The following is a 13,895-nucleotide window of genomic DNA, read 5'->3' as shown; positions in this document are numbered from 1 at the left end:
GTCACCAGCGCGCACAGCCCCCTCCCGCCTGCTCACCAGCGCAGGACACTCTCTATGAGCACACCGCCACCCTCCACCCATCCAGACCCCTCAGCTCATCCCTGGCCAGTTCCCCCAAAGCCTCTACCCACCCCCTGCCCCCAAACTCACTGGGGGGGAACCAGGGCCACTCCACACCCCTGCATGGAGCCTCTGCACCCCCTTGACCTGCTGTCCCCCCCATACTGTAACACCTAAAGGGAAGCCACCAAGGAGGAAGAACTTCTCCTGGGTGTGCAGGATGCACTGAAGTTCTCGGGGGGCTTCAGCATAGTCGACGTCTGGTTTTAAAGCCCAAACTCTTGCTCACTCTGGAGCACTGATAGTGATACAGCTGCATGGCCAGGTTCATTTGAGATCACCGAAGCTCTCTGCACGTCTTGGCTTACACACAGGAGGTCAAGGACAAGATGGTCTTCAGAGAGATGCTCCCCACCCTCAATCTTCTACCAACTCTCCGCATGCAAGTGAGGGACTACGTTCCTTGTATTCCTACCAAGTTCTTACACTCAAAATTTTGTAGCATGCAAAAGGAAACAGGCTTTTATACAACGTCATTAATTTATTGTTAGTTTCATTGATGTTGTAATAGTCGATTCAAAAAAATAGTTCAGTTACAATGACCCTAATCGTTTGGGTTACTGACAGTTCTAATCAATGCCCACAGACCCCCTTGGCCCGACACCCTTCCCTGGGGGCTCGCGGAGGAGGAGGGTGCAGGGTGCCATAGCATGTGTCAGCGTCCTCAGTCCTGCCCGGGAGAAGCAAAGATGATGGTGATAGGTTTTTCTTCCTCACTTTACAATCGGCTGTAGGGAACTGGGGCAATTTTTACACCTTTGCTCATTCTCGCATGCTCTTTCTTCCTTGGTGTGTAACTCCACGTTACATCTGGATTTACTGTACTTGGAGTGATTTACATATGCAGGAGGCCTGTTCTTTGTTCTCTTTCTTTAAGGCTGGTTTGACCCTCCCCCCCCCCCCCAAGTCCACTCCTTTGGTGACAAGTGACTGACCACTGATGAGATACTCACGGCCCTGGGGCCTCTGGCATTATCCCGTGCCTCTTCCACCCGGCCCCTGCTGCCACCCCGCGCCCGCAGTCCTCTGCAGGTGCTTTGCTAGAGAAGCACAGATGGTTATTTCTGCACAGAACTTATTATAACTAGCCATTAGTTACAAAATATATACTCCATTACATCACACAACTGAGGAGAGCTAAAACAAAGCAAGTAATGATCGTCTCGTCATTAGAGAATTGCTGTTACAGCTAAATAAGCTACAGCAAAGCTCCAGGCAGGCTAAGGCCAGTTCAGACAAGGTCTGGCAGGTCCTGAGACCCTTTTGCTGGCCCAGCACAAGGCTGCGGTCTCATAGCAGCAGCAGCAGCATCATATTTACTGGCCTTCAACACTACAAAAGCATGGGACCTCAGGAGAGGACACGGAGCATCTCCTGCATTGCCCATCTGGTAAGAAAACATGTTCCCCAGGGACACAAACCTCTCCCGTCCAAGTAACCCCCCTTCCTGGTGCCAACCTCAGCCAGCACCATGCAGAGAAGTGGCTCTGGCACCCCTCACTGGAAACGCCCCCGCATTCAAATCACACACTGGTGGTGGGGATCCCACCAGCGTGGCTTCAGCTGCACTGACTTTTCTGCAGGAAGCAGGAATTGGCTGGATTTCAAGCTGGTTTCCACTGACCTCTTGAAATTGGGATCATATTCCAATGTCGTTAGGAAAGCACTGTGATACGTAATCCCAGGATCTGAATCTTTCCATCCTCCTTCCTCGTTTGCTTCCCTCCTGCTTTTCCAGCTCACACCCAATTGCAGAAGGAGAAAGAAGTGCAGGATCCTGGCGCAGGGACAAGGAGAGCGGCTGCCGTCTGCACTACACAGAAGGTTGAGATACACCTTCCGACCACGCACCCATCACAGTTTTCTCCACGTATTTTTTCTCTTAAAGCATCTTCAGTTGGCCAGGGTGTGCTTGCATGGAGCAGCACTGCTGGGTCGGGCTTCTGTGGAGCACCGACATTTCAGTGTGCCTCCTGGGTCAGCCACAAACTGTGGCTGTAGAGGTGGCCACAAACTGAATGGCTCATGAACCACTTCTGCAAATGTCTGGTGGGCCTCGTGTCAAAGTTCTTTCTTCTCATCTTCTCAGAAACACCCAACAGCTTCTCAAGACAAGCCCTTTGTAATTGGTCCATGGAGCTACTGACGTGCAGCAGACGGGTTCTCAGTCCATCTTGAATTTGGTGAGAAACCTGTTTTCCTCAGGTGGTGGTGCAGGATCTCCTCCTCTTCTCAAAATAATCTGACTGAACACAGTCCAGATCGCTGCAGCAGTGGCTGGCTCCATCTCTGTCCAACAAGCTGCACTCCTGTCTGGCCAGCGGAGAGAACCACCTCCATGGTCGGCCACTAAAGTCAAGTTTCTCCCCAGAGGCATAAAAAGAATTCAGCCATCCAAATTTTGCTTCTTGTCTTTCTATCTGAGGTGGCTGACTTCTGTCGAGCAGGGACCATATTTGGGAGAAGAAAGGGCAGAGCAGCAGTGCTCTGGGCAGGACGGTGGGGGATGGTTGCCAATAAGGAGGTGTCTGATGTCTAACGAGGTGCTCGGCTCACACAAAGCACGTCATCCAATGGTTCTCAGCATCGCTCTGATGTCTGCACTCACACAAGCACAACTACGGACACATGCAGGTACCGTACAACCTTGCAACACGCACGCCTTCCCCAGCGTGAGCCCATGGCCTCCCCACACACACCAGTCCCCGTCGTCCTCCCCACTCCCCGAGCCTTTCCGCGCTTTTGGGGGCACAGCTGCTCCTGCGGAGTGACGTCCCTGCACCCAGCCCTTCTGCTGCAGCTGAGCAGAGATCTGCCATTTGAAGTAGCAAGCGCTTGGAGACACCGACTTTCCCCTGGCAGAAGGGCCTGCCCAGCCCTTCCATCTGGGATTTATCCAACAATAACGGCTTCTAGTCACACACGGCCTGGCAGAGCCCCCCAGCCTGCCCTGCTGTTACTGCCACTGCGGCGGTGCACTGTCTGTCTCCAGAAGAGGGGGTTTGTGCTTCATCCCTCCATCCGTTCTCCGAGCGTTTGCACAGCTTGAAACATAATGGAAAAATTCAAGAGCCGCTTTCTTTTCTTATTCGTCAGAGCAGCCACTCCTCCTTTCCCTGGACCCTTAACATGTTCGAAGCAATGCCCACGCTTGTGATTTGTATCAGGAGTCAAAGTGAAAATGAAGATATTTATTTCTAAGCAGCACCTGCGCTATTAACCCAGGCCTGAGCACTTCAGTTATACTTACATGGCCACCAAAGGCGACAAGAGGCTGCAATGAAGGTGAGGGGAAGCCAGGCAGAAGATCAGTGGAAACACGGAGCACACAACTCAAAGAGCTCCTGACAGGAAGAGGTGGTGGTGCACGTCTGCATTCACAGTGCTCGGGTCCGGGCAAGGATGTGCTTGAACTCATCCCAACCTCAAAGCTGGTCTTGGAGTTCCACAGACTCATGATAATAATAATAGATCACAGTATGCTATATAATGCTTCGTGAAGGTCTGAGAAGCTTCTCAGTCATGCAACAGGGTGCATAAAGATGTGAGGAATTGGTATGAGATGCCAGCCTGGACCACTGGGCACAAAGAGGGTGGTCAGTGGCTCAAGGTCTACCTGGAGCCTGGCTCAAACATCTGCTCCTCAGCCTCGGCGCTGAGTGCAGACCCCAGGGCAGTCTCAGAGCCCACGGAGTGCTTCAGAGGGAGAAGCCAGAGTCAAGCCATATGGACCTGGTCAGGATGCCCATAGGAGGACTCCCAGCACCAGGGCTGGAGAAAGCCATCGTACATCACTCAAGCAAGGAATGTTGGAATTGTCCAAGGGCTCAAAGGAGCAGCAACAGTGGCACTGCACAGGCGCGGGTCCTGTCTGAGACACTAGCGGCATCTGGGATGTGGGTCAGGGTTTTTCTGTTCCACCCTTGGCAGTGACACAATGACAACGAAGGTCCTCAGCGAAGGCAGTGAAGTCCATATGGGCACGGAAAAGAGTCCACAGGAGGAAAACTGAGCATGAGTTCAACAAAGGGCAACTGAGAGGAGCTGAAATGGCTGCGAACACAGTCCCTTCTGCATGCCACCGTCACAGGAGAAAAGAGATGAGAGGGATCCTCTGCCCGCTGCAGAGCATGGGAACAGCCAGTGCAGGGTATGTGCAGGTGGACTGGCCTCCAGCCACCAGCTTCTCTCGCTCCTCCAGCTGGGACATCTTCCTCGAGAACAATCTCAGGATGCAAAGGCAGGTTGCAGTGCAAACAGAACAGAAACCCAGAGCAGCCCCAATTATGGAAAAAGGAGCTGTAAGGTGAAGAACCAGGTCCTCCAGCTTCTGCCCAGCTGCCCTGGTGCATGGTTGGATTTTGTCTTCTACCTGGAGATCACCACATCAGGGATCCTGGGCTCTGGCTGAAGAGTGGGGACAGCAGGTGGTCCAAAATATGGCGAGTATTGTGCTGGCAACAGGAACCTTCTAGAAAAAAAGCTTCATGTGGTGGAAACACTGAATTTATGCAAACTGATAAGACTTCAACCACCACTAACCTTTCACACGGTGTTTCTCTACGCAGCAAGACTTCTTCAGCTCTGCTATCTGCCTTCCCTTAATAAAATTCTCACCCTTCACATGAAGGGACACTGCGAGAGCCAATCCCAGGTTACTTGACCCGTTCGGAAGTACTCCTGGTCCTGAGCTGAGCCGTGACCAGTGATCCCTGCCAGTACGCTCTGCCTCTCCCCGTCCCTGGATTGGGCGCTCCTGGAGCAGTCCCATCAAACCAGTTTGAGCGCTACAGCACTCACGGCCAGCCCCTCTCCCCCAACACTGTGTCCCCTGTCCAGTGGGGCCACTGGGGTCCGGTTCTGCCCACCTGCCTGCGCACTCTCCGAGCCCTCTGTGGCTTCCAGGCAGGAGACACTTGTCCCAGCACCAGGAGGTCTGGCAGTAGGAATCAGATTCCTCGGTACGCTCAGATTAGACTTTGCAGACATGGGCTGTCCTCGCCAAAGTAAAGCTGTGCCCACCAGCCGCCCTGTCCCCAGAGCGCGGGCACGGCCGCCCGCCCTCCTCACAGGGACGCAGTGTCCTCGGCCACCAGCACAGCGTGCAGAGCTCACCTGAGACAGCCCCCGAGCGCAGAGAGCTCGGCAGCCTTCCAGGGAAAGAAAATATATCCAGGTCTCCCTACACTTTATTATTTTTTTTTTAAATTTAGCATAAGCGGTTTCGAAGGCTGCTCGTCTCCTGCACAGCTGTGTCCGCCTGGAGGAATCTCCTGGAAGCCAGGTATTTCCAACAGCTTTTTTAATGAATCTTCCCATTCATGTCTGACCTTACAAAATGAAAATACCAAGGTCACAGTCGCATCCTAGTTTTATTACAACTGACCTGCAGGCAAATGATAGAACTATTACATAAACACTCTGATCCATGGATAATATCTTAAATAGAAGACGAAGTCAAACCAGGATACTGGATAAAATATTCTGAAGCTCTTTGAAGCAGTTATGTTCCTGAGCTCCATTTTACAGACAATAAGGTGACATCCCTGCACACCAGCTTTTTGATAATTTTTATACATTTCTCGATGGTACAAGAAAAAAAATAATAACCAGAGTTCACAATGTACAGTTCTTACACTATTTTCACAGCTTTGGAACACTATACACCTTTTTTTTTTATTTTTTTTTTTAAATAAAGATACATTGCAACAAATGGTGCACCCTTTATAATAAGCCGTGTTCCATACGCTACACGTGTCCTGCCGTACAGCCGCCCGCGCCACGGCACCTCACCCCTGACCCGGCCACCCGCGGCTCAAAGCTTCGCGTTTCCATTTCCCATCTGTCCAGAGCAAACCGGAGGCGCTGCCAGGGCCCCGCTCCGGAGGGTGGGCAGCAGGGAGCGCACCCCGGCGCTTGCCTGGGAGGCTCCATTTCGGCGTCAGCCCTGTGGCAGGCGCTTGGGCTCCCTGTCACCAGGATGGGAAATAGACCGTGATGACTGAAAGGTGGGGGCAGAGCCAGAGCACCTCCACCTGCGTCTGTCTTTACCGGACCTGGGTCCCTGCGGTGCCCCCAGCCCACACCCCCAGAGGCTCGGGGCACCCGAGGTCCCCCTACGGGGGATGAAGGCTGCCAAGACGAATCGCAGCCGCGGGGATTTGCCAAGCCTGAGAAAAGCTGCGTTTTCTGAGGCTATGGGCCGGGGGGGAGAATTACCTCTTTGGATACGCTGAGTATCTTGTTCAACTGATCCTTCCACGTGATTCACCAGAGCTGCTGGGAATGACCAGTTACTTCAGAAAGCTCTGCCTCCTCCATCTCGGGAAGACTTTAGCGCCTGCCCCGCCTGAGGAGCAGCCCCGCTGGGAGACCGTCCGGGGAGGGCAGGGGGACGGCACCACCCTGCACCCCAAGGGACCACGTCAGCCGCAGCCGGGGACCCGCTGCCACCGCCAAGCGGGAGATGCCAGCGCTGTACGCCTTGGGTGAGGGCGTCACCTCCACGGCCAGAGAAACGCCCAGTGTCCGTCCACATGAGCGCAGCCTTGGCCCTCTGCTTGCCCAGCCCAGCAGCCGGGGCAGGGATGTGCTGGTCTCCAGTGCTCCCACAGCAGCCCAGTCTGTTCTCGGCAGCACTGGTTTGACGTGGGAAGCCCCTTCCTTGGGCATCCTGCCAGTACCGCCGCTTCCCGTCCCACTGCGTCTCGAGCCCTCTGCGTCCTGGGTCCCGTTTCGCCGCAGAGCTCTGACAGTAGGTCGCTGTAACAGTGACAAAGTCCTAACAAGTGCCTAAACTGGACAATTTGAAACAGAAATCAGAGACCCTGCAGCCTCCGTTGTACCCCTGGTATGCTCCCAAAGAGCCGAAAGCTGCAATGCTTTGGGGAAAAAAAATTAATTCGGGAACAATTAATCTTTGAAAAATATGTCAATTTAAAAAAAAAAAAAAGACTGATGCACTTTTTTACTGAGCAGAGGGCGAGGAGACGACAGCTTGCCTGGACTTGCTGGGTCAGCCCAAAGCCCACAAGGCATTAGAGGTGCCCTCATCTCCATCTGCACCAGTTTCAGTGAGGTTCGCTCTGGGGTGCAGTGACAAGCACTAGAGAGGGTCACAAAAGCGGTTAAACATGCCCAGAAGGTGGTGAACGAGGTCTCCAGCAAGCTAAGCAGAGCGTGACATTGGCAGGCGCGGGCGGCACAGAGCCCGGTGCGGCGGGGGACACCCGGCAGGGGACATCCCCACCATCCCGCTGGCGGCGAGAAGGAAGCGCCGAGGTTTGCTCTTGAGAGGGACACTGGGCTGGGAGGTGGCAGCGCTGCCGGGCTGGTCTCAGGTCAGCAAAAAGGCGCATCAGGGCTGGGGAGAGGGGAGAACAGGAGAAACGCGGGCCAGAAGTCACAGACATCCATTGGCGGCTCGTTAAAACAGCTGCAGACTTTGTGAACGGCACTCATCGAAGGCAAGGCAAAGCCAGCTGGCGGTGAGCACTGTGCAGCTATAAATCAGGTCACAAGCAGGTTAAATTCAATTGAGTAGTTTAATAATTCTTCAGGTCAAAGGTCTTATCTTACCAGGTAACAATTTACAGGACACCTAGTTAAGAGTGAAGAGTGGCTGGCTTGGTAAAAGGAGAAAGAATACATTATGTCCCATCTCTGAATAGTTTAATGTTAGCCTCTTTCAACGCAACATATTTTTGGTAAAGACATATTCACTATATTTAACATGATCTCTCTTTAACAGGAAGTTCAGCTGAGCACACTGTCCCCAGAAAGTACACTGCGACTGTAAAGCAACAGAATTTCATAGCAGTAAAATCTATTGCACTTTGTGAAGAATAAAATTCTCCTTTGCCTTTCTAGCTCCAGAAGGCAAAGCATCTCGTTGGTTAAGCACGTTCTTCTCCCTCCAGGCAAAGTCTCTTAATGTTCAGACAGACAACGCCTAACTTTTGTTTGTTTGCTTTTTATTATTACTTGAAACAACAATTGGAAGAGTTTGAGAGAAAAATCTTTCCAGTAGCTGCTGAGAAGTCTCCAAGTTTTGAGTCTAGAAATGAATTTTAGGTGCTATCCAATCACGGTCAACAAATAAATGTACTTATTTCCACATTTCATGAATATGTCCACAAAAGAGCAAGATGAGGTCTCTCTTTGACCAACACTAACACTGTGTGATCAGGTATTACAGGGATGCACTTTATATGTGACAACAGTATACAGACAGGATGGAAATAACACCAATATTATTGCACATGGTGTTTGGGCGAGCATTAAAAACACTGCAATATGTGATGAAAATTCTTTACAGCTTGTTTTCTCTCAGCCCTTTTTCTAGAGTTTGATGTAGCAGCAATATCAATCGACGTACATTGGAGAGCTGGGAGTTGCTGGCATTTGATCCAGGATTTTACAAACATAGCATGCAACATCCACTGTGCGTTCCTCATACATCAGGATGAAGGGATGTTTCTGGAATCAGATAAAGAGACAACACGGTTACGTTCACCCTTCTGACGCATGCTGGCTACCCCAGATAGAAGCTTAATGTATGGATTTGCCTGACGCAAGAACACGGGGCTTGGTGGTGGCTGTAGGACAACAGGACACAGCCTGGTCCACGGGTTTTACACATGGGGAATCCCTAACGTGCAGGACGGAGGCGGGATGGGACTCCAGGGGTGCCACAACTGCTGGGCAGGAGGCAGTGAGGGCGCAGTGTCAGCAGCGCCTGGCGGCTTTGTAGCATGGGCACGCACTGAAATACTTTCAAGAGAGGTTTCGTTGTCAGCCGTGTCAGCAATGGGGAGACAGGCGCGATGGGGAGATACGGCTTACGGAGGTCAAACAGACGATCAGGTCCCAAGCCCAGTTGTGAACCCTGACCCTCTGCTCTGCCCCAGAGGCCGCACTGGCCGGACCCAGAGCCGCTGGGATGTAACGACACAGTGACCCTCCGGGCCAGGACACCAGGGAAAGTCCTTCCGTATCACACCACCACCACCAGGGACTCAGGCCGTGATTTCACACATCCCCTGAAGAGGTGGCTTCCAGATGCCCAGCGCTCCATGAAGGTGCATGGCTGCCAAGTGTGACTTATCCAGCCCAAAAGCCTCACTGCGTTCCCTCCTTTAGGACGCCCCCACCACAGACAGGCTCTGCTGGTGTCTCACTCCAGAGCCATGCTTTCAGGTCTCACTTTTGCCTGAGCACTCCCAACCTCGTTGTGTGGCCTGTGCCTTGGAGGCCTTCACCCGTGACAGTGCTGGCCAGCAGTTCAACAAGGCTCCTGCACGGTACCAGGACCTCAAGCAAAGGCAGCATTTACATGGCGCACCCAGCGTGCTTCTGCCTGAGCCTGCCCACGTCAGGGATCACCAACCCACGGCAGCGGGGCATATCCCTCCACGCTCATCTCCTGTGGTTATGTACAGGCACTAACGATCCCGGCCATCGCCATGACCACAGGCCAGAGACGGTGGCACGGAGGTGGTGCTCTTCCTCAGGCTGTGGAGCTGCACACCCTGCCCTGATGGCCCGAGAAGACAAGGAGCGACCTCGGACATGCGCCCCAGCTCCGCTCTGCGACCGGCACCGCCGCGACGGCCAGCACGGGCAGCCACGCTTCACACTCACCAGAAGCTCTTTATACTTTGGCCTTTTGGACTCGTCCTTTGTAAGGCTAAAGAAAGCAGAAAGAGAATTAGGAGAAGGTGGGATTGGGGAAATTGTTACAGACATCAAATGCAAATTTTGACACGACACGTTGAATCCACTGCTGTTGTGGTGGGATTCACCGCCTCCCAAACCAGCCAAGACCAGGAATGTGTTTTCTGGAAAACACATCCTTGTCATGCTATGAGTGGCCACAGGGACTCCCTCCCTCCCCGCATGGGTGAACAGCAAGTGTGGCCACCAACAAATCCTGGGGAGGGAGCCCAAAGGAGCTGCAAGCGCAACGCCATCCCACCTGCCACTGCCTCCATACGGCAACGGGTCTGACAGCAGCGTCACCACGCCTTGTGTTCAGCAGCCACTGGCCTGTCCTCCATCCATCGGAGGCAGGGGAGAGCCCGCGCTGCCTGTCAGGGCACAGACGGGTGACACAGGCACCTCGCCATTGTCTCTGCCTGCGTGGGCAGGCACCGGGGCTGCAGCAGTCAGCGGACGCCCAAACCGCTCTGCAGGGCCAGGTCCGGGCTCCCGGCACTGGTGGCATATCCAGCACTGAGCAGGCCACGGCCACCGGGAAGGGACAGGAGAGGTGACGTGGCTGCCCACAGGCTGCCGGGGGACAGGGGAGCCTGGCTGGAAAGCGTCCCCTCCTGCGGGGCTCCGCCAGCACCTCGACCATCCGCCGGCCGCCCAGCCCCAGGCGGCAGCAAAGGCCACCTGAGCCCCTGCAGCAGGGGCCACGGTAGGGGACAGGAGAGGTGACAGGGACCAGAGGCAGAGGGGCTGCAGGACAGGGCTCGGCGATGTGCAGCACCAGCAGACCCAGCCCCCGGAGCCAGAGCTGCTCCGCCGGGAAGAGAGAGCAGGGCTGGAGCGTCTTGTCCAAATGAGGGGAGTCAAGGTCAATTCCCAACAGCTGCTTTTCCATCCCTGGCAGCTTCGGCTGGACCTTTCTCAAGCACCAGCACTACCACTGCGTGGACTGAAATTATTTGGAGAAGCAGAGGGTAATTAACGCCGGCGCTGGTTGGTCCTGTGACCTGCCTGCAGAGCTGTGCAGGGGCAGGGAAAGCCGCTGCAAACACATCCTCGCTTCAGGCTACCCAACAGCAATTCATTTTCTAACCTCAGAGAGTTTTGGGGTTTGAATAAGCTCCTCACAACACCTTTAAGGCAACTAGTCAGACCTTCAGCTCACAGACCAAGTTTTGCTCCGAAATTTCCATGCACGCTTCCACATAACCACAGACTGGTTTGGGTTGGAAGGGACTCCGGATCAGGGAGTGTAGCGACAGGATGAGGGGGAACAGTTTTTAACTGAAAGAGGGGAGATTTAGATGAGATCTGAGGAAGAAATTGTTTGCTGTGAGGGTGGTGAGCCCCTGGCCCAGGACACCCAGAGAAGCTGTGTTTGCCCCATCCCTGGAGGGGTTCAAGGCCAGGTTGGACGGGGCTTGGAGCAACCTGGTCTGGTGGGAGGTGTCCCTGCCCAGGGCAGGGGGGTGGGACTGGATGAGCTTTAAGGTCCTTCCAACCCAAACCATTCTGTGATTCTATGAAAGTTACAATTGTCTAAAGCTGAGTCTCTCTGTCACAGAGCTTTGAGCTGGACACCCCTGTCCTGGGGATGTCCAGCGTCAGAAGGTCCCAGAAGAGGAACACAGGTCGTCACCCTGGTGGATCTCCTGTGTGCTTTGGCATTGGGTTAACAAAACTATGTTGACCACCTTCCACATTTTGATATGAATGATATTGAACCTTCATCAGAAAATTCCCAATTGGCCCTTAACCTACAGACCATGCACACGTGGCTGGCTGATGGACGGCCACAAGCCCCACCTCCACAAACCCTGCACACTCCCCATCCAAGGCTGACCATGCTGCAGAAGCCCTGCCCTCTCAGAAAAGCACCTCTAGTCTTGATCTTGACATGATTGACACAAGACATGAAGCCAACACCAAGCAAGCCACCCGCTGCAGGTCCTGACCGTCACTGTGCTGAGCAGAACTGGGTGGGAAGGCTCCTGGCTTTGCCAGGCAAAAGGCAGGACCAGTACAGATCCTCAGCCCCACCACGAGACAAGACTGCCAAGTGTCTTGGGCTTCTGCCTGCAGAAGAAAGGGCAAATAGCAGGTCTGGCCCCCGGCTGTGTCATACCAAGGAACAGAATGCAGAGGCCAGGCCCTTACCTGGGCACACAAACCTCCTGCCGTGGGTCTTCTCATGCCTCTCCTGAGCACAGACTCTCAGCAAATCTCTGCCCTTCAGCCCCCACCCAGACAAGTCTCCCATCACTCCCAAACAGTGAAACGTGAAAGGTCCTCACCCTCACATTGGCACAGGAGAAAGAAACTAAGTGCTTGGCACGTGACCCTTGCCGAATACCTAGCAATGACAAAACAAGCCAACTCCAAGTGCTTTCAGTAGGAAACACTTACCACAAGTTGACGAAGTTGATGAAACTTGGGGAGAACTCCCTTTCCTCTGAGTTACTCAGTTGCGGTGGGTCTCCTTTTACTACTTGTGTCAACTGGTCAAACACACTGTTCCACTTGGGGTAGGGGAATCGCCCCGTGGCCAGCTCATACTGCAGAGAGACAGCAACAGCACCAGGCAAGTTATACAAGGTAAGTTCCACCAGGGTAAGAAAATGTCTGCAAGGACCCTGAAGCTCCAAAAAGGAAGACTAAGATGAGATTCTTCATCCCGTTCCCTAGACGTAGCTCAGCTGAGAGAAGAGATGGGGAAATTTTACCCAACAGCAAGTTCTGCTGCCTACATTAGGAGAACCTCCAGATTTAACCTGGCTTAATGTGAACATACTTCCATGCTGACAATGTCTTCTCCTCCACTGACTATAAAATGAACCAAGACTCTTACTAGGGTGCTCAAAAGTAGGAGAGTGAAATCCTCCAGTCCCTTCCCAAGCATCCTACCGACCACTACAGAAAATGGATAATGAGAATCATACAATCATAGATCATCTCAAGTTGGAAGGGACCTGTAAGGATCATCAAGTCAAACTCCTTGCAGGACAATGAAAATGAGCATTTTAAAACGCCAGTGGGGAAGAGAGAAGCACTGATTCATACTTATTGCTTCTGCTTTTTCTACTTCACTACCTCAAGATGGGAAGATCTTTTCAATTTATCAACGTGTGCACCCAGCAGTCTGTGGTTAAGGCACAGAGGAATCAGCAATCGGGATCCAGGATTAACTGAAGTCCTACACAGTCGAAGTACATCAGACGCCAGGCTGAGAGAGGCTTATTTACACCAGCCGGGTGCTCTGTTCTGCACCACCACACTCCCCATCCCTTCTCATCTGAGATTTTGAGGACAAAATTCATTTATGATCTGACACCTCTTCCCTGCTCACATCTCTTTTCTCTGCAAAACATCGCTGCAGCTAAATGTATCCTCAGGGGCTCAGGAGAGCCATCTGTCTTGAAGGGATTTACACTCTCTCTGAGCCAGGAGGTGCCCACTTCAATCGCAACATGCAAATGCTTCATGGCAGCGGAGCTGCGCTTTGCTTCGAGCACGTCTTTGACACCAACCAACTCCATCACGCTGCAAAGCGCACCAAGCCTACCCACCAGGAACGTACCGCACAGCAGAGGGTTTAACCCCCGCTCACTCACCAATGTAATTCCCAAGCTCCAGACGTCTGAGCGGACATCATAGCCTTGTCTGGATGCGCTGGGATCTATCCTTTCAGGCTGAAACAGGAAGAAGGACCAGTCAAACACCGAGCCATGCAGGAAGGAATGAGAAGCATCTGCAAACCTAGAAAAAACTCTAAGTTCATCCCGCTGGGCAGAGCCTGGCACATCCCTGGAGGCAAACTTGTTGCCAGGGCAGATGTTCAGCCCCTGCAGAGAAACATCTTAACATCAAACATTGATTTTATGGGGGCACGGTGTAAAAGGTGATCTGAAACGGCAATTCAGCACAGTCCAACCGCTGTTGGTTTTTCTTCTTTTCTACACGCAGCGTGAACAGTTGTAATTGTCTATTTATTTAGTTCTGTTTTAAGTTCGGCTCCCTTTAACACGAAGTCTTACTTTCTTTGTTTTTACAGCAAAGTTGGC

At 52.9% G+C, this 13,895-nt stretch overlaps 1 protein-coding gene across 3 annotated transcripts in view; it reads right to left on the bottom strand.

The window, feature by feature from the left end:
• Positions 1 to 7,645: 7,645 nt before the first annotated feature.
• MAP2K4 (mitogen-activated protein kinase kinase 4) overlaps positions 7,646 to 13,895 on the bottom strand; it is a 104,038-nt gene continuing 97,788 nt past the window's right edge. For all 3 annotated transcript variants that reach the window (XM_054221172.1, XM_054221171.1, XM_054221174.1), the window contains exons 8-11: positions 13,446 to 13,523; positions 12,241 to 12,389; positions 9,763 to 9,808; positions 7,646 to 8,598 (exon numbers count right to left, since the gene is read on the bottom strand). In XM_054221172.1, the coding sequence (XP_054077147.1) occupies positions 8,485 to 8,598; positions 9,763 to 9,808; positions 12,241 to 12,389; positions 13,446 to 13,523 (387 nt within the window). In that variant the 3' untranslated portion in view covers positions 7,646 to 8,484. The remainder of the gene's footprint in view (positions 8,599 to 9,762; positions 9,809 to 12,240; positions 12,390 to 13,445; positions 13,524 to 13,895) is intronic.

This window comes from Rissa tridactyla, chromosome 15, assembly GCF_028500815.1.
Source record: "Rissa tridactyla isolate bRisTri1 chromosome 15, bRisTri1.patW.cur.20221130, whole genome shotgun sequence".
In the NCBI taxonomy this organism is placed as follows: Eukaryota; Metazoa; Chordata; class Aves; order Charadriiformes; family Laridae; genus Rissa; species Rissa tridactyla.
This window is presented reverse-complemented; position numbering and strand designations above follow the sequence as displayed.